The sequence below is a fragment of the Dendropsophus ebraccatus genome, chromosome 1 (genome assembly GCF_027789765.1).
Source record: "Dendropsophus ebraccatus isolate aDenEbr1 chromosome 1, aDenEbr1.pat, whole genome shotgun sequence".
Lineage (NCBI taxonomy): Eukaryota > Metazoa > Chordata > Amphibia > Anura > Hylidae > Dendropsophus > Dendropsophus ebraccatus.
The window spans coordinates 40,703,254-40,724,267 of record NC_091454.1 but is presented as its reverse complement, the minus strand read 5'-3'; the positions used below and the strand labels follow the sequence as shown (position 1 = coordinate 40,724,267).

Below are 21,014 nucleotides of genomic sequence, written 5' to 3'. Positions count from 1 at the left end.
GCCCTTGCTTCTGACAGTGGTTATGCACAAAAACATTGTTAAAAGGGAACTATATAATTAGGTTAGAAGATTCTAACCTGCTAATATCTCCTTATAGCACACATCATCGAGAGAGTGCTCACAAAAATTCTGAAACAATGCCGTACAATGGTTAGCTGTCAGTCACAAATGTGTTAAAAACACCAGAAACCGACTAAGCCATCAGAATCTGAAACAAGGAGGCATTCCAGCTTGCAGCAGATCAGGAGCTTGGGAAGGCCTTTTTTTTCCGCCTACTTTTTGCACAGAAGAATAAAAATGTTTTTGTTTTATGGAAGTGGAAGCACAGATAGAGCAAAGAGATACCATATATATATATATATATATATATATATATATATATATATATACACACTCACCGGCCACTTTATTAGTTACACTATGCTAGTAACGGGTGGTCTTCTGCTGCTGTAGCCCATCTGCCTTAAAATTCGACGTACTGTGCGTTCAGAGATGCTCTTCTGCCTACCTTAGTTGTAACGGTTGGCTATTTGAGTCACTGTTGCCTTTCTATCAGCTCGAACCAGTCTGCCCATTCTCCTCTGACCTCTGGCATTAACAAGGCATTTCCGCCCACAGAACTGCCGCTCACTGGATGTTTTTTCTTTTTCGGACCATTCTCTGTAAACCTTAAAGATGGTTGTGCGTGAAAATCCTAGTAGATCAGCAGTTTCTGAAATACTCAGACCAGCCCTTCTGGCACCAACAACCATGCCACGTTCAAAGGCACTCAAATCACCTTTCTTCCCCATACTGATGCTCGGTTTAAACTGCAGGAGATTGTCTTGACCATGTCTACATGCCTAAATGCACTGAGTTGTCGCCATGTGATTGGCTGATTAGAAATTAAGTGGTAACATGCAGTTGGACAGGTGTACCTAATAAAGTGGCCGGTGAGTGTGTGTGTATATATATATATATATATATATATATATATATATATATACATATATATATAATGGCTAACTAACATTGTCAGCAGCTTGGAACATAAATTGCAGCTGAAATATTCACTTTAAGGCTGCATTCACACGTACTGCATTTGCAGCAAAATCCGCTGAGATATGTGGTACAGTTACGCCCTATGGCTCTATATTTTCGCAGTGGGTTGAAAATGTAGCCACATCCTCCTTAACCAATCTGCAGGGGCTTTATATAAGATAATACGTTAACTGCCTGTGTTCCTGACGTCCCGTTGTGGCGGGACAGCACACTTATTGGCTGAGCGGGACGTCAGTGACCTAGGAGCCTGGGAAGCAGATGGGAGCGCAGCCAGATAATGTATTATCTTGTTTAAAGAAGGATTTCTCAACCTGGGGTACGCACCGCAGGTTGAGGGGGTACGTCGGAGGTGGGGGGAAAATAATCTTTTGCTTTGGGTGTCACGACATCACTGAGCATGTCCCGGCACCAATCACAGAGGCAGCTCTCTCCTTCCTTCCCCCAGCAGCTGCTCAAGAGCGTTCTGTGGGGGAAAGGGCTTGGTGAGGCTGCTGGGGGAAGGATGGAGTCACAGGACTCAAAGCAGCAGCAGCCTCCGGTGGACACTCTTCCCCCGCGTGACTTGGCAGGCAGAGAGGAGATGTGACGGCTGGGTGATGTCCCAGCAGTCTGCCAGACCAGCGGGGACTCAAAGAAAGTCAGTGGCGAGGGGGTCGTGGTGCGTGGGCTACCCTGCCAGGTGCTCCTGCAGCAGTGGACTTGGAGATGGGGTGCCCCATCCCTACTTTTCGGCACGGGGGGTGATTGACCCCCCCCCCGTGCTGACGATTGGCGCTATTGGCTGATCAATTCAGATCAGCCAATAGCGGCGATCTGCAGCTTTCCAGGTCATCGGTGACCAATGTCCGAGAACGGCACCGACCACCATTACTGTTAAAAGTAATGGTGGCCACGGTGCCACGTCCCGATCGCCGGCCGATCACGGCGATATAAGTACCCCAAGAAAGGGTTAAATACCTGCTGTGGACACCTCAGCTAGGTATTGACCCATACTCACCTGATCCAGCGTCCCGATCGTGTCTTCCGGGTTCCGATCGCGTCCTCGTCTTACTCTGCGTCTTCGGCTTTTTCCGGCGGTCCCCTTCGGCAATCTTCGGCTCCAGCGTCGTCAAACTTCGGCCTTTTCCAGAATTTGCGTTCTACTGCCCCCTAGCGGCTGATAAGCATTGCACGTAACTGCGCCGCTGATCAGCAACTTCTCCTTTTTGGCGTAGGGTGTTTTTTTTCCTATATCCTACAGCCACGATCTGCTGATAAGTGCAGCATTTATCGGCAACTCCTTTTTTGGTGTAGGTTTTTTTTTTTTTTATACTTAATGGTAAAAAATCATGTAAAAAACACCATTACACTACACGGAATAAAGTTTTGTTTTATTGTAATTTATTAGATTTTTCAAAAAGACAAGACAGTGCAGGGATAACAAGGAGTAGTATAACGCATTATACATGTCACAGGGCATGTAGCGGGAAGCAAATAATACATAGACAACTCAACATTTTTCTTTAAATCAACCGTGTCAGCGGTGACATGGCCAGTTCCAGTAATCCAGCCAATAGACCCCGAAGGGAACTCATGGAGGGGCAAGAGGAAGTCGCCCTGCAAAGTCGGCGTAGTTCAAACCTGCACCCCGTGGGGGCCAAAAGTGTCTATTGTAGAGACACACACCAGACACGACAAACATTGACAAGACAAGGGAGAGTGGAGGAGAGGGGCTAGGTAACAACTGGGGAAGGGAAGGGAGGAGGTAGGGGGGAGGGAGGACCTGGACCTTCTAACCTTCATCATTATCTTGCGCACTGAATGAATCCCAAGGAGACCATACAGACTCAAAAAGATCGATTTTGTTATTCAAAGAGGCTGTCATTCTTTCCAAGGCTCTTATTTCTCTTATTCGGGCCTTAACACAGTTGAGGGAGGGAGGATTCGTCTGCTTCCAGCTCCTGGCTATCAAGGTCTTCACTGCCGTTAGTATTGCCAACAATAACTTCCCTGCTTTCTTTCTAATAGTCTTGGGGTAGAGATTAAGGAGACACACTATCGGTTCAGTGGGAACCTCCACCTGAAGAACTGCTGACGCCATGGCGCACACTTCATTCCAAAGAGTCCTAATGAGGGGGCAGTCCCAGAAGATGTGATAGAGTACCCAGGGACCCCATACATCTCCAACACTGGGGGGAGACACTACTATTTAGTTTATTCAGAAGTTCTGGAGTGTGGTACCATAACAACAATAGCTTATAATGGGATTCCTTATACGTGGTCCAGATTGAGGAAGTTGAGGCCCTTTCCCACACTATTGCCCACCTTTCCGGGGATAGTTGCACTCCAAGAGCAGATTCCCATTTAGTCATATACACATGTCTGACCTGGGTTCCCTCAAATGGGGAGTTGAGAATGCGATAAATATCCGAGATAAGTCCTTTTGTGGACGTTCCTGTTCTAACCAATTGCTCAAACCCAGTAGGTTTGGAAAGTGTTAGAGAACCCAGGTGAGACAGCATGAAGTGGCGAAGCCTCAGGTAGGTGAACTGCTCAGTGGGGGGGAGATCCGATCTATCTCTCAATCGATCGAACGGGAGTAAGGTCCGCGTAAGGGGATAGACTATGTCCGCAAATTGAAAGAGTCGTTTAGTCCCCCATACCCGCACCATTTGTGATTGTAAGCCTAAGGAGAAGGAGGGAAAGTATAAGAAAGAGTTAAGGGGAGAGATTGGGGAGAAGAGGTTAAATTTCACTGAGCAAGAAGACCAGATGTGAAGGGTAAATTTCATCGGGCCCAGGAGAGACAAGTGCGAAGCGCTGGGAGGAGAGGAGTGCCATAGAAAAGAATTTGGGTGGAAAGGAGCCAGCCATATCTTTTCTATCTCCTTCCATTTTCTATATGCGAGGTAGGAGGACCATGCCGGGATCTGCCGGAGATATACAGCCCAGTAATAGTACAACAAGTTAGGGACTGCCAGTCCCCCCTGCGCCTTGCTACACAGCATCACTGACTTAGGAATGCGGTGTCTCTTGCCCTCCCATATGAATCTGAGGATAGCCTTCTGAAGCGCCCTAAGTTCGCTAAGCGGGACTCTAACAGGCAATGTCTCAAAGTAGTATAATAATTTCGGGAGTATAGTCATTTTAATCGAAGCAATGCGACCCAGGAGGGAAATATAGTGGGACGACCATTTAGATAAGAGGACTCTCAGGTCCCTAAAGAGGCTAGGGAAATTGGCGGAATAGAGGGAGGAGTAGGTGGGTGTCAGGTGTATCCCCAAGTATTTCAGATTAGACTTCATCCACCGAAACTTAAAGGATGAACTCAGTTGTGCAATTATTGGATCAGGGAGATTTAATGGCATGGCCTCGGACTTTGATGTATTCACCTTGTACCCTGATAGGGCCCCAAACCTGGTCAGTAAAGCATGCAGATTAGGCAGGTTGGTCACCGGGTCCGACAACGTGAGCAGAACATCATCTGCAAAGAGCATTATTTTAAACTCCCGACCCCGCACAGAAACCCCTTTAATATCAACATTGCCTCGAACGGCAGCCGCCAGGGGCTCAATGCAAAGGACAAACAGTAAGGGGGATAGAGGGCACCCCTGACGAGTGCCGTTCAAGAGCGGGAAAGTCTCCGATATCATGTGCGGAAACTTGAGGGCTGCAGTGGGTTTTGCATAGAGACCACGGACCGCCCCCATAAAGGAACCCGAAAAGCCCATACACTTCAGCGTCTCAAACATAAAAGGCCATCCCAGGCGATCAAATGCTTTCTCTGCGTCGAAACTCAAGACCACTGCAGAATCATCTTGCAGGTTGACAGCGTCTATGAAGTCTATCGCTCGCCTGGTATTATCACCACCCTGACTGCCCGGGACAAAGCCTACCTGATCTGCATGCACCAAGGAGGGTAGCCAATATCCCAACCTAGTGGCTAGGAGTTTCGTATAGAGTTTAAAGTCCGAGTTCAGTAAGGAAATCGGCCTATAATTTCTACAGTCAGTGGGATCTTTACCCGGCTTGGGGATGGGTGTGAGGTAGGAATGTGACATGGCGGGTGGAATAGGAGCTCCCTGTAAGAAAGAATTAAATAGTGAGACCAGTCTTGGAGCAAACTTAGCAGCAAAAGTTTTATAATATAGGTAAGTAAAACCATCCGGCCCAGGTGCCCGCCCCGACGGGAGCGACTTGAAGACCTCCAAGGGTTCTTCCAGTGTAATTGGAGCGTTCAACGCCTCACACGCCTCAGAAGAGAGGGAGGGCAAGTCACATTCTTGCAGGAAGGCAGTGAGAAGCCGGGAGCGGGCCTCCGGGTCAGATGGGAGAGTAGAGGGCAGGGAATATAGTTTAGAGTAGTACTGAGTGAAAATGGATGAGATATCTTTAGGGTGATGCACAAGGTTACCCCTGGCGTCCATGAGGGCCTGAGGAGACTGTGCAGCTGAGCGGTCATTAAGCATACGAGCCAGCAAGGTGTGAGCCTTGTTGCCCTTTTCGTAAAACCGCTGTTTGGAGTAGAGAAGTTTCTCCACTTTTACAAGCGCTAACTCTTTGAGGCGTGCCCTAGCTGCAGTCAGTCTACCCAGTACCCGCAAGGAGGGATGCAATGTAAGCCTGCGTTCAAGATCTTTAATGTCCTGCTTAAGTTTGAGGGCTTGAGCCTGGGCGTCTCTCTTGTGACGAGAGCTAAGGGCTATACAATGACCCCTAACCACTGCTTTGTGCGCTTCCCATAAAATTGATTCTGAGTTGACTGATCCCTCGTTTTCAAGAAAGTAGGTGGAGATACTAGTCCTAATGGAGTCCCTAGAGAGCTGGTACTTAAGTAAACTGTCATTTAGCCGCCAGTGACACTGGCGAGTAGGGGACTGGATGGCTTTAAGTGTAATCACTACTGGACCATGATCTGACCAGGCTATAGGTTCAATAGATGCCTTTTCCAGGAGGCGCACAGTTGGGATATTACCGAAAAAATAGTCTATACGGGAATGTACTTTGTGAGGGTGGGAATAAAATGTATACGTTTTCTCCGAGGGGTGATCTAGTCGCCATAAATCATAGAGGTGATGCTTACGAATGGGTTTGCGAAATTCCTTAGAAGTCCGAACCTGCTCAGCAGGGACCCGTCCGCCTACTGCTGAATGTCTATCCAGTAGGTCGGAGAACGAGACATTAAAGTCTCCACCCAGGATTTTGGGCATCGAAGGGTACTTGGCCAATCTATTAAGAACCCGGTGGAGAAAAGGTATTTGCGATCTGTTTGGGGCATACACGTTACAAAACACCACCTGACGTCCATGAAGGACTCCCTCAACAATAACAAACCTCCCCCCTGGGTCAGCATATGAGGAAGTAAGTTGGATGGGGGAGGAACGAGAGAAGAGTATAGCTACCCCCGCCACTTTCCACCCACTAGATGCAGAAACTACCAGGGGATAGGCATGTTTAGTGAAGTTAAAATTAGCCATACCATCAAAGTGTGTCTCCTGGAGGAATGCCACATCCGCCTTCAAAGCGCGGAGTTCCCTCAGAGCTAAACGCCTTTTCACATTAGAATTAAGGCCTTTAACATTTTGGAGATATTAAATTAATCATTGGAGAGAATGTAAGAGCCTCTATTGCCTATGTAGCAGCTTACCAGAGCCCGACAGCCAGGAGGTGGAATCATTCGTGGGTAGGGTGCCATCCAGCGAAGGTCTAGGAAGAAGACAGAAGGAGAAAGGAAACACAGGGAAAACAGTACACTAAACACAGACATACAATGAACATATAACACCAAGCCCGTGAGGGCATAGGGTACACGACCCAAATTCCCGTGTTCAAACGTCAGGGAAGGGGTAAGAGAATAAGTCAAAAACATCAGTAGGAACAAACAAAAGAGAGGAAAAAAAAAAAAAGTGCCAACCCGAGGGTTAAAGGCAAATTACCCCAGGGGGGGGGCCCAGGGGGGTACCAAGAGAACAAAAACACTGAAACGTGCAAAACAGTAAAAACAAGCTGGTTAACACCGAGCAAGACCGCACGGCTATAAGAACAATTATACTAAGACCCTAATATAAGAGACCAATCGACATACGGAAGAGGTAATATACTAAATATAGACAAACAGTATTATTCAGGTGGGAGGATTCTGCTCAGGATGTGTTGGGGATCCGGAGCCCCCTGAGCGCGATCTTCTCCATTTCTGGCTTACGGACTGCCAAACTGCGGGCGGAGGAGGGGGTGGAGGAGCAAGAGTCCACTCCGAGATCTTTGGCACGGGGATCTCAAGACTGTTGCAAAATGTGGGGAGATCATTGAGGGTGCGTAGAGTGGCAGAACGGCCATCCCTTCTGGCTGTAAGGGCAAACGGGATGTTCCATCTATAGGGTATTTCAAAGTCCCTCAAGGTACCCAGAAGGGGGCGTAAGAGTCGCCTTTTCTGAAGGGTGATCCAGGACGGGTCCGGGAAGATCTGGACAGGGGCGCCATCGAACTCCAAGTCACGAAGAGAGCGGGCCTTCTTCATTACGGCTTCTTTAATGGTGAAATCATGCACACAGCAAATAACGTCTCTTGGGGCTCCCGAAGTGGGTTTTGGTTTAAGAGCACCACGGGCCCTGTCCAATTTGATTTTGTGGGAGGATGGTTCGCCCAGGATGGTGTTAAAGAGGCCCTCCAAGGTATCCGCTAAGTCATTATCATGCGTGGCTTCTGACTCTGATATTATTTCGCCTGCCCCGATTATCAAGGTCCTCCACATGTCGCTGCATCTCATCAAGTGCTGACGTTTGCGTGCAGATAGTGGATTGCAATTGGTGAATATAGACCAGAGTGGAGTCATGCTCATCCTCCAGCGAGTCAACACGTTGGGAGATATGGTGAATATCTTTTCTGACCTCCGCTATTTCAGTTCTGCAGGCCCTCACCTCCGCTATTAGAGATTTAAAGTCCCTTTTAGTGGGGAGGTGCGACAGCAATTCTTTGAGTCCCTTTTGTGAGGCAGCACCAGTGCAAGAGGCATCAGTCGGAATCAGTCTGCTGGGGCCAATCACCCTCTAAGTGTGCTGATTTATTCGAGCGGGAGGGAGTCTTGTGCGTGACAGAGGCTTGAGAGGTTTTATTTTTCTCCCCATGCTGGGGCTTAGGGACGGTAGCCATCTTTGAGGAAGTAATGTGGCGCTGCCCCTTTAAATGCGGGTCTGGGTCTGCAGCAGCCTCTGTGCCCGAACTGAGCGGAGGATCTGTGTCCTGATAGTCCCCCTCACCCTGGTTGAGCTGCTGGGTGTCCCCGCAGGTCTGGGGATCCGCCGGTATGTGGCAGGGATGCTGGGAGCAGCTACTGCGAGGGCAGCCCTGTAGGCAAGATGGCGCCGCGTCACGCGCCTGTAGCTCCGTTTCCCGCCTCCGACCCCTATGCAGAGTTCCGTGCTCCTCCTCACCTGATCCCAGCGGCTGGGGTGTGCAGGCTGGTGGCAGACTCTGCGAGCGGGCACCGTCACAGGTGGCACTCTGAGACCATCCGGAAGGCGCAGGGACTGGGAGCTCCGTCACCGAGGCCGCGGCACCTCGTGTGAGGTAATGGTATAACGTTCTCGGGCGGGAACCGGGTCGGGCTATAGGGGAAGCTGATCTCTCCGTCCTCCGGTGTCTCTTCCGCATGAGTAGGGGGTAAATATAGCTTTCGGGTCACTTATTCAGCCGCGCGGCCCGGGAGCTCTCACCAGACGTCCACTCTCATCGGCAGCTCGCCCCGCCCCCCCCCCCCCCCCGGAATAAAGTTTTACACTACACCACTACACATTTACATACCCCATGTACCAATCCCCATATAAAATGGCCCCCTGTGTGTTTTGGGCTTCGGACGCATACATTATTATTGCCTCTGACACCAAAACAGCCAGTGAGGATCCTTTTTTCCTTCATTCATCCTCATCATCCAGTGACGTGTCTGACGGAATCCGCCTGTACATAGCATGGAGTCTATGACATGTGCGGAGACACGTGCCTGCATCAGTCCGCCGGCGGGTGCCAGCTGCGAAATGCACAAAGGGTTATCGTTCGCCATTCCGCAGTGTGCACGTACCTTTAGAGTGTATGAAGGAAGGGACCCCCCCCCCCCCCCCCCCCCGCCCCATCCTCCGAGTTAGTGGGAAGATCGTTTGGGACCTGATCTTTCCACTGCTGGATAAAGGTTACCACCTGTACGGGCATAACTTTTATACCAGCACCCCCCTCTTCTGGTCCCTCCCTGCCCGAGCTACTGTAGCTTGCGGCACGATCTAAAAAAATATCAGAAGCAGTAATAGAGCCCTAATATTTAGCAGCCATGGAGCGGACTCAGCGCTTCTGGATATGAAGGACCCCGTATCGCACCAGGACAACATTTTCCAGGTGACGTCCCGCACACAAGAGAACGGGAGACCCCAGAAGAAGTGCAGAGTGTGGTGTAACAGGGGGATCAGGAAGGACACCATTTTCCAGTGTGACACCTGTCCTGATCACCCCGGCCTCTGGATACAGGATCGCTTCAAGGCGTACCACACGTAATTGGAGATCTACATTTTCTAAATTCTTCCCCTTATTCCTATTTCAGGGGTCACGTTGATCCAGGGATTATTCTGATTGCCATTATGGAGTCGGGAAGGAATTTTTTCCCTGTGATGAAGGTATTGTCGTCTGCCTTACGAGGGTTTTTTGCCTTCCTCTGGATCAACACAGGTTGAATTTGATGGACACCTGTCCTTTTCAACCTTATAAACTAATAATTGGCCTAATACCCCCAAATAAATTAGAATTTTCCCTTTCCCCAGCTTAATAGGCATGGCCGCCATTCCCATTAGAGACTTGCCATAATGCAATTACAAAGCTCCTGTGCGGCCAGGACAGTAGAAACCCCCCACAAGTGACCCCATTCTGGAAACTACAACCCGTAAGGAATCTAACAAGGGGGGCAGCCGGGATATGGGCCCCTGGGGACTCGCACATTTGTGCCGTGAAAATGAAAAAAAATGTAATTTTTTATTTTCACACCACATGTTCTACATATGTGCCTGTTACCAGTGGGGTCCATATGCTCACTGCACCCCTTGTTAGATTCGTTATGGGGGGCAGTTTCCAGAATGGGGTCACATGTGGGGGTTTTCTACTGTCCTGGTAGCACAGGAGCTTTTTAATTGCGACATAGCCTCCATCCTCCATTCCAGCCTCTAAATGGCGCTCTGTCCCTTTGGTGGCTTGCCCTGTGCCCATATGGCACATTATGTCCACATGTAGAGTATTTTCGTACTCAGGGGATATTACCCTACACGTTTTGCGTTCATTTCCTTTTTTAACCCCTTGTGGAAATGGAAAAAAATCAAGGCTAGACCAACATTTAGAGTAAAAAAAAAAAAAAATTTTATACTAAATCATTGATCTTGTCTTGATTTTCATTTTAACAAGGGGTTAAAAGATTTTAAAAAAACCACAAAATGTGTTGAGCAATTTCCCCTGAGTACGGAAATACCCCACATGTGGACTTAAGGCGACATGCGGGTGCAGGGTAAGCCTCCAAAGGGAAGGAGCGCCATTTGGCTTTTGGAGGCTGGATTTGGCTGGAATGGATTTCGAGGGCCATGTTGCAATTAAAAGGCCCCTGTGTTGCCAAGACAGTTGAAACCCCCCACAAGTGACCCCATTATGGAAACTACACCCCTCAAGGATTGTAACAAGGGGTGTAGTGAGCATATGGACCCCACTGGTGACGGGCACAAATGTGGAACAATGTGGCGTGAAAGTGAAATACAATGGTGCCTTGGATTAGGAGCATAATTCGTTCCGGGACCGTGCTTGTAATCCAAATCCACTCTAATACCAAAGCAAATTTTCCCATAAGAAATAATTGAAATGTAGACAATTGGTTCCACACCCCAAAAATCATTTTATAATCATTATAGCAGCAGTGTGTATAACTGAGCGTGAGTGCAAGCACATTATAGCAGCAGTGTGTATAGCTGAGTGTGAGTGCAAGCACATTATAGCAGCAGTGTGTATAGCTGAGTGTGAGTGCAAGCACATTATAGCAGGAATGGAGAGGATGGGAAACACAAGGACTGATTGAGACTGCAGGGAGCATGAAGGAATGAGCAGGGCAGATGTGGGCACATACATGCAGCGCTCTCTGTCTGGGGAGAGAGGGTTAAAGCTATAAAGAGATTACCCCACAGTCCTGTCCCCTGATGCAAGCCCCAGCCTGAAGTGGATCTGTTGTAAATTGGAAGGTGAGAGAGACTTCCTGGGTCAGAGTACTGTGCTGCAGACCCCGCTATGCAGGCCATGCCCCTCCCCCATTCACGCTCCCACCCGATACCAGGAGCTCTTAAACCAAAGCAATGCTCTTAAACCAAGTCACAATTTTGAAAAACTGTGAGCTCTTCTTGCAAAACGCTCTTAAACCAAGTTACTCTTAAACCAAGGTACCACTGTATTACATTTTTTACACTATAATGTTAGTCTAGCCTTGATTTTTTCATTTTCACAAGGTGTTAAAAGATAAAAAACACACAATGTGTAGAGCAATTTCCCCTGAGTCCGTAAATACCCCACATGTGGACATAAAGCGCCATGTGGGCGCAGGGCTAGCCTCCGAAGGGAAGGAGTGCCATTTGTATTTTGGAGGCTGGATTTGGATAGAATGGATGATGAACGCCATGTCGCATTTACAGAGCCGTCGTGCTGCCAAAACACTGGAAACCCCATTCTGGAAACTACACCCCTCAAGGAATCTAACAAGGGGAGCAATAAGGATATGGACCCCTTGATAACGGGCACATTTGTGCCGTGAAAGTGAAAAAATTTTCCCTTTCACGTCACATTGTTCCACATTCGTGCCCGTCACCAGTGTGGTCCATTTGCTCACTGCACCCCTTGTTAGATTCCTTGAGGGGTGTAGTTTCCAGTGTTTTGGCAGCACGAGGGCTCTGTAAATGCGACATGACCCTTGAAATTCATTCCAGTAAAATCCAGCTTGCAAAGGCCAATTGGCACTCCTTCCCTTTTGGAGGCTCGTTCTGTGCCCACTTGGCACTTTATGTTCACATGTGGGGTATTTCCGTACTCGGGAGAAACTGCGCTACACGGTTTTTGGGTTTTTATTCCTTTTATCCCTTTGTGAAAATGAAAAATTGAATGCTAGAACAACGTTTTAGTGTAAAAAATAATTTTTTCTTTTTTTTCACGCCACATTGTTCTGAAAATCTGTGAAGCACCTGTGGGGTCCAAATGCTCAGCGCACCCCTTGTTACATTCCTTGAGGGGTGTAGTTTTCTAAATGGTGTCCCTTTTAGGGGTGTTTTTTAGGTTTTGGCACCCCAGAGTAGGGCTGGGCGATAATGGCCTAAATCAATATCGCGGTTTATCATACATGTCGTCGCGGTAACGATAAATTGAACGATAATTATGACACGCCCCTTTAAAAAGCCACACCCCTTTTGAAAACCCTATTTTCCAATGGTAATACAAACGTGAATTTATTCCATATAACAATGTGCAGCAAACTTCACAAGTAATACACAATGTTTTGGCATCTCCTACGCCATTTTCAAGTGGCACTTGAAAATGGCATAGGAGACGCCAAAACGTCATATATTACTTGTGAAGTTTGCTGCACATTGTTATATGGAATAAATTCACGTTTTCACGTTTGTATTACCATCAGAGTGCTGCCGAGTATTTTTTTACTAGCTGACTTGGTCAAAGGTCTGGGATTCGTCTGCTGGCAATCACAGTTCGTTTAGTGTGCTGCCTATATTGTTAGCTATATCTATTTATCTATACAGTATATATATATACAGTATATATATATATATATATATATCTCTATTATCTATCTCCTATCTATCCGCTTGAAAATGGTGACGAGATGCCCCTGAAATGTTGCGCCCTGATGTTTTGCACTAGGCTTTAAAGAAATAAATCACAGATTTTTTTCTCATTTTATTTAAGAGTGCTGTGGATTCTCTATAATATATCTATCGACCTGTCTACTATCTATCTACTATTATCTATCTATCTTCTGTCTGTCTCTCTCTCTCTCTCTCTATATATATATATATATATATATATATATATACACATACACACACACTGGGTAGATAGGGGGATGGATGGATGGATAGATAGATAGGAGTCCTATCTATATCTATCTATCTATCTATCTATCTCCTATCTATCCATCTCTCTCTCTCTGCCCCCAGTCACTGTCACATGCTGCCCTGCCCCCCCTCTCCCGCACATACAGTTGGGGTCAGGTATAGGTCGGCACCTCCTTGCTCCCCTGGGCACCGCTCTCTCTCCCGCACAGGAATCCTCGGCCCCTGTCACTCAGTGTCGGTGTAACACATATCTGTGTCCCGGGCTGAGCGTCACACATGGCCGCTTCCAGCACAAGATCAAAAGATAATGGGACACCGAGGATTCATGTGCGGGACAGAGAGCGGTGCCCATGGGAGCCAGGATGTGCCGACCTATAGCTGACCCCCTGCAGCCACTGTATGTGTGGGAGAAGGGGGAGGGAGAGGGCTCACTGTGCAGCTTCCAGAGAAGCTAGGAGAAGTGAGCCGCCCGGCAGCAGCAGCAGCGCTGAGCACACAGCACGCCTGTGCGCAGCCGGTCAGAGTGTTTCTCTTCAGCCCCCGCAGCAGGATCTTCCATACCTTGCATATGTGCTCCCTGGCTGTGATTGGGAGGTGAATCGGAGGATCAGCAAGGGAGATCTGAGGGGAGCAGAGCATGCGGCCGCCGGGTGAGGAAATACCGCAGATACCGTCCTGGCAGAGTTGAGGTCGGTTAACCGATGCCAGTGACGGTATCGGTATTTTGACGGTATACCGCCCAGCCCTACCCCAGAGCCTCTGCCAACCTGAAGTGGTACAGTCAAAAATTACCAAATATAACAGAGGCGTTGAAATTTGCTAGGTGCTCCTTTGTATCTGAGGCTTGTGGTTGCGTCAAATAGCGCAATAGGGCCACATATGGGGTATTTCTATAAACTGCAGAAACGGGGCAATCAATATTGGGGTGCATTTCTCGGGTAATAGGTTTATCATTATGAAAGATATTGGATTACATTAAAATCTCTTATTTCTTACACACTTAGCTTTTATTTTTGTGACTCTCCTAAAGGGTTAAAAAACTTTCCGGATGTGCTTTTGCAGAGTTTGGGGGGTGCAGTTTCTGAAATGGGGTGCTTTGTGGGGCTTTTAAACATACAGTCCCCTCAAATACACTTTAAACCTGAAAAGGTCCCTAAAAATATCTGATTTTGAAATTTTACTGAACATTTGGAAATGTTCTGCTAATGTTTTAAGCTTTCTATTGTCTAAAAAAAGTGAAAGATAGCTTAATAAATGCCACCAACATAAACTAGACTAAAGTTGGTAATGCTATTTAATATATAATTTATGTGGCATAACCATTTTCTGTATAAGCAGAAAAGTTTAAAAGTTGGAAAAATGCAATTTTTCACAATTTTTCATGTTATTTTGTTTTTTTTTCATAAAGATTCGTTATAAGTATTGACTCCAATTTACCAGAAATGTAAAGTACAATATGTCAGGAGAAAACAATCTCAAAATCAGCCGGATCCCCAAGTTATTAATGAATAAAGTGACACAGGTCATATTCATAAAATTTGCCTCGGTCCTTAAGGCCCGGCTCTTAAGGGGTTAATACAATATGGGGACACAACTGGAGGCATTATTACTATATTGAGCACAGCAGGAGGCATTATTACTATATGGAGGGCACACCGGGGGGCATTATTACTATACAGGGGATCCTTCATACAGGGGCAACCCACGCGTAGTCACTTAACTGCAGATGATACCAAACAGCAGAATTACTACTGTATTCCTATAAGTAGTTAAAGGAAATGTCAGGAGCCTAAGATGTTTGTCTGGCAGTTTTTCTGGCAAGAGATGAATTGTAGCCGCAAGAAATCATCATGGTGGTCTGGGCCGGATCGAGAAGAAAACATGGGGAGGTATCTTGACTACATGAGGACATATTTGGCTGCAATGAGGAGATATCTAGCTACATGGGGAAGGTATCTGTCTACATTGGGGGAGGTATCTGGCTACATAGAAGGAGGAATCTTGACAACATGGGGAGATATCTGACTACTTGGGGGGACTTATCTGACTACATGGGGGGGACATGATCCAACTCCATGGGGCAGATCTGGCTGAAATGGGCATATCCAGCTTCAGGGAACAAATCCGTCTGGAAGAGACATATCCACCTACAGGGGACATACCTGGCATCTAGAAACATATCTAAATGCAGGGAGCATACCTAGCTACAGACAGCATACCTGGCTGCAAGGGGCATATCTGGCTCCATAGGACATACCCGGATGGAAGAGGCATATCTAGCTGAAAGGGGTATATGTGGCTGGAAAGGATGTATTTGGCTGAAGGGGACATATCTGGCTTCAGGGGCATACCTAGCTGAAAGGGACATATCATGCTTTACCTGCCCGTGCTCCGCCTGCTTCTCTGGATCACAGCTCTCTGACGGCCTGCTCATTGCGCTGTTCTGCTGCAGCCACTGATTGGATGAGCAGGCTGTCAATCAACCACGAGGCTGAGAAGCAGGTAAGAGTGCAGGCAGGTAAGCATGATCTGTGCAAGGTCCGGCAGCTAACTAGTTAAAGGAGATGTCCAGCAAAAAAAATTTAATAATGTATTGCCCACCAAAAAGTTACGGGAAATGCTTATAAAGTGCTTTTTTCCCTGCACTTACTACTGCATCAAGGCTTCACTTCCTGGATAACATGGTGATGTCACTTCCTGGATAAAATGGTGATGTTACGACCCGACTCCCAGAGCTGTGCGGGGTGTGGCTGCTGGAGAGGATGATGTCAGGGGGACACGGGGCACAGCCCGCACAGCTCTGGAGGTCGGGACCTCACCATGTTATTACAGGAAGTGAAGCCTTGCTGCAGTAGTAAGTGCAGGGAAAAAAGCACTTTATAAGCATTTTCCGTAATAAGTGTATATTAGTGATTTGCATAACTTTTGGGGGAGCAATACAATAGTTCAATAAAAATTTTCTCTGGACTTCTCCTTTAACCCCTAGGCGACCCTGGGCGTACCTGTACGTCCCAAGGTCGCCTAGATAACTTCAAAGTGGGGCCGTGCGCCGGCTCCGCTCTGAACCGCCGCGGTCCCGGGTGCAGCATGTATCGCCATGCCAGTTAATCAAGTTTTCAGATGCAGCTGTCAAAGTTGACAGCTGCATCTGAAAACTGACTGCAGCCGATTCCCTGGTGTCTAGTAGGGCGGATCGCCCCCGCCGTGACATAGGAGGGGTGATCCTTGCTTCCCCACCCGGCCGGGGTCTGCGCTGATCCCGGCTCGGCACTCGATATGTTTGTTTTTTTTAAATTTCACCACACATTGAATTTTTTTCTGGTTTTGCAGTGTACTTTATGAAAAAATTCAGCCTGTCATTGCAAAGTACAATTAGTGGCGCAAAAAATAAGGGCTCATGTGGGTCTCTAGGTGAAAAAATGCAAGTGCTATGTATGGCACAAGAAGGAACAAACAGAAGTGCAAAAATGCAAATTGGCACGGTCCTCTAAGGGTTAAATAGGCAGTGGCCATAACAGTACAGAGTGTCACAGCTGATTTTGCTGCGAAAAGTATGTGTGAATCTACCCTAAGGCAATGTTTATAATGGATTGCATGCTTGGGGGTACTCGGTTGGAACATCTCGTCGCATGGGGGTACTTGGCTTAAAAAGGTTGAGAAACACGGGTTTGAAGGCCCACAGTTGATCAGTTTAAGAGGATGGGACTTCAAATCCGCTAAGAATTCGGTATTTGTGAACACAGCCTAAGGATCTACAATATGACTTTAATGAACATGGATTGCCTTTATATTCTAGGATGAACACAGTTCTGACCAAGCCTGCACCATCTCGATGGAATGTGAAGAAGACAATGCTTATTATGATGGTAACATTTGTATAATGAATTTTCTTGTGTATGTAAAAATGTACCTACTTTTATGTCTGTCCCCTCCTGTGCTGCACTTCCCTGTGTCTGTCCCCTCCTGTGCTGCACTTCCTTGTGTCTGTCCCCTGCTGTGCTGCACTTCCTTGTGTCTGTGTTGCACAAGACAAACCTTCCCACTTTACCGTAGTGGTGTGCCACCTAAGCCACAGCACCACTAAATAAAAAAAATCCTCAATAACCTTGTAAAGTATCACTGTCATTATAACTTTCTAAATCAACAGATTAAAAAATTGTCAACTGTAAATTTGCTTTATTTCAAAGTTATCATGCATTAAAGCAAAGTTATACTTACTTATCTAGGTCCAGTCTAGGGCAGCTTTTTAGTCTTGTGCTGTTTGAAAAAGAGACTAAACACATGAAGTTACAGTTCAATGTGTCCACCAATCAAATGACTGCCCTCTCTGTAAGCTCTCAGATGACCGGGACTTCCTGCGTTTAGTCTCTCTTTTTTTTTCTTCCTCCCAACCAACACAAGACTAAAAAGCTACCTTCAGCATGATAACTAAAAAAAAGAAATGAATGTAAATTGCAAACTTGCTTTATATCACATCTACTGTTAATTTAAATTTTGAAAGTTATAACGACCGGTACAATTTAAGATGCGGTTTAAAGTGTCAAAATACATGACAAAAATCTGAGGCTACCCTGAGAGGATCTGCCATGTATTGTGAACATCCATTTCATCTTCTGTGCTACCTTTCAGATCCCTGCCTGTTTAATACAAAAAAAAAAAAAAAAAAAAATAATTAGTCAGCACCTAGTGAAGTGAAATGTGCAGGTCTGCTATGACTGTGCCGCAGAAACAAACAAAACATGCCATACTTCACAAACACTATATGCAAACTTTGATATATGATTGATTAATATATGCAAACATTGGGGAGATTTATCAAACATGGTGTAAAGTGAAACTGGCTCAGTTGCCCCTAGCAACCAATCAGATTCCACCTTTCATTTTCCAAAGAGTCTGTGAGGAATAAAAGGTGGAATCTGATTGGTTCCTAGGGGCAACTGAGCCAGTTTCACTTTACACCATGTTTGATAAATCTCCTCCATTGGGTATATGGAAGAGTCAGACGCCATAGACTTACATTATGAGCCCGACTCATAATGACTGGCCATTTATAAAGAAGTCGCTGTTGGCAACCCCCCTGCTCTTACCCGCTCCCTGCCAGCTTGTGTAATAGCGCCAGCAACAAGCGAGGAGCACAGAGCAAGCGAGCGCTGATCTGACAGGTTGGCACTCGCTTGCACCTGCTGATCGGCCCGTGTATTAGGGGCTTTAGTTTAAAGTGACTCTGTACCCACAATCTGACCCCCCCCCCAAACCGCTTGTACCTACAGATAGTTGCTTTTAATCCAAGATCTGTCTTGGGGTCCGTTCAGCGGCTAATGCAGTTATTGTCCTAAAAAAAAACAACTTTTAAACTTGCAAAGGGAGGGGTGGTGCAAAGTTAGGACACAGATACTCTAAGCCCCGACCGTTGGGCACAGGGATGCAAGTTTAAAAGTTGTTTTTTTAGGACACTAACTGCATCACCTGCCGAAGCTCACCCTAGGACAGATCCTGGATTAAAAGCAGCTATCCGATGGTACAAGCAGTTTGGGGAGTCAGATTGTGGGTTCAAAGTCGCTTTAAGGTGGACAACCTCTTTAATCTTGGGATAACCCCTTAATAGCCTGAGCTAGATAGGCTTTCCTGATATTATAGCATTAGCAGAGTATGGGAAAAACTCTAACATCAAATAAAATATCACTTTCCTCTTGGATGTGATCAGCTAGTGGCATTCTGCAGGGAGCCATTAATACAGAATTACAGGTATTTGTCAGTGAAAGGGGACAAACACCTGGTGCTTTGCTTACTAAGTTGGGAATTTCAGGGGTCTAAATGTTGAAATAGTTAATTCTCTGAAAGGGAATGGATATGATAATATGGTAATAATACTGAATACACCTAATTCATATGCATTTTTATTCCAGGTCGACGTGAATGGAATTTCAAAATAAATACGTCTGAAGATGTGGTACTTATCTTTTTATTGTATATTTTTACATTTGTATTGATTTAGTTAAAAACTTACTGGCCAAAATAGGGCTGAAAATACTGTGTGTGATTCTAGACTTAGGCCCCCTTTACACATCCGGATTTCCGGACCCATAGACTGTAATTGGTCAGTGACACCCTTCCGGATTTTTCCGGAAGGGTGTCCGTTCCGGAAAATAGATCCGGAAAAAATAGGACATGTCCTATTTTGGTCCGGAATTCCGGCCCGGGCGCCCTCATAGAGGTCTATGGGGGCATCGGAATCACGGGCACTTTCCTGATGTACATCAGGAAAGTGCCCGGGATTCCAGATTGGGTACATCAGGAAAGTGCCCGGGATTCCAGATTGGTTCAGAGCCCGCCGGGACTCCCGCAGCCTCAGCAAACCTTTCTGCCGGGTACCTGGACCCCTGGCTGCCGCCTGCACGCTCAGCCTTTCGCCCCCCCCCCCCCCAGCGTACCAGGACCGCACTCAGAGCTGGCTGCTGCGGGCCCCCGGCACACCGCTGTATCCCCCCCCCAGGGTGCGTTGCTGATGGGCATTGGCGCCCCCCCCCCAAACCCCCCCCCCCCCCGCCCGGACTGACATTGGCCCCGCTCACCTTCTGTGTCTGCCCCCCCCCCCCCCCCCCCCCCCCCCCCGGACAGCCTCCCCCAGACAGCGGCCCCCCGGACAGCCTCACCCTGCCTCGCAATCCTCCTCCTTCTCCCAATCTCACCTCCTGTTGTCGTCGCCGCTGCACCATCTGCCAGGCAACCGCCGGACGAAAGTGATCAGCAGACCAAGAACCAGGACAGGTGAGATAACCCCATTAGAACTTAAACTCCCATTATGCCCTGCTGACGGGTCATGATGGGAGTTGTACTTCTGCAGCCTGTGGCCATCCAGGTTGCAGAAGTACAACTCCCATCATGCCCTTCTGACAGGTCATGATGGGAGTTGTACTTCTGCAGCCTGTGACCATCCAGTTTGCAGAAATACATCTCCCATCATGTCCTATTTTTTTTTCTCATCAGGAAATTCTGAAGGTTTTTCCTGATGTTTTCCTAAGGGAAAAAACGGATTACTGTCAGGAAATCCTGATACTTTCCTGATGACATTTGGGGTCTCCTGATCAGGATTTCCTGACAGTAAAAACTGACACGGACGTGTGAATGGGGCCTTATGGTTGGATATTTGTATAACTTGATGGGTCTGCCATATAAGCTCTCTATTCTAATACATAGTATGAGAAGAACCATGTGCCGTAATGGGACATTTAAAAATACCTGATACCTGGGCCTCACCAGACAGACCAGGGGGAGGTCAGGTCCTTACCCCCTATGGTGGAAATCCATGCAAATGTTAAGGATATTGCTCAGTCTAAAATAGAAATTGTTGCAGACATAGAAAGAACGGACTCCAGAGCTGTACCTCACCAACAACTAGGGGGCACCTCGCTCTTGAGGCCTGGCTCACTGTTTGAGAAACACTGTCTTAAAGGAGAAGTCCCATGAAAGTTAAAAGAAAAAAATCAGAGGCAGGCAGAGGAGTGTGGGAATATAATAAAGAAGTATACCTGTCCATTTCTGTGCCCTTGCAGCACAGCCTTCCCAATATCTTCATGCTGCCAGCTTCCAGCACTTCCTGCTGCTAAAATGTCACACACCCGGCTGAGGGTTTGCTCCCTCCGCCAAACAGTGACTGGGGCGGGACACTGCTGCAGTTACTGAATGGCTAAGCGGCAAGCCTTCAGCCAGTCTGTGACGTTGCAGCAGGAGGAGTTGGGCCATGATGTACACGGAAACCAAAAATTACTTCCACCAGCTGCGCAGAAGAGGTGAGAGCAGCGCTATGAGGGCTCTGGGAAAGGTAAGTTTACATTGTTTATCATGTTTCTGCACCCCCTCCTTTAAAGCAGT

General features: G+C 47.2%; 1 protein-coding gene across 4 annotated transcripts in view; it reads left to right on the top strand.

Annotated features, from left to right (window-relative positions):
* Positions 1-21,014, top strand: part of LOC138773647 (uncharacterized) — a 177,846-nt gene that overhangs the window by 128,288 nt on the left and 28,544 nt on the right. For all 4 annotated transcript variants that reach the window (XM_069954131.1, XM_069954133.1, XM_069954132.1 and 1 more), the window contains 2 exons: positions 16,939-17,008; positions 19,049-19,092. In XM_069954131.1, the coding sequence (XP_069810232.1) occupies positions 16,939-17,008; positions 19,049-19,092 (114 nt within the window). The remainder of the gene's footprint in view (positions 1-16,938; positions 17,009-19,048; positions 19,093-21,014) is intronic.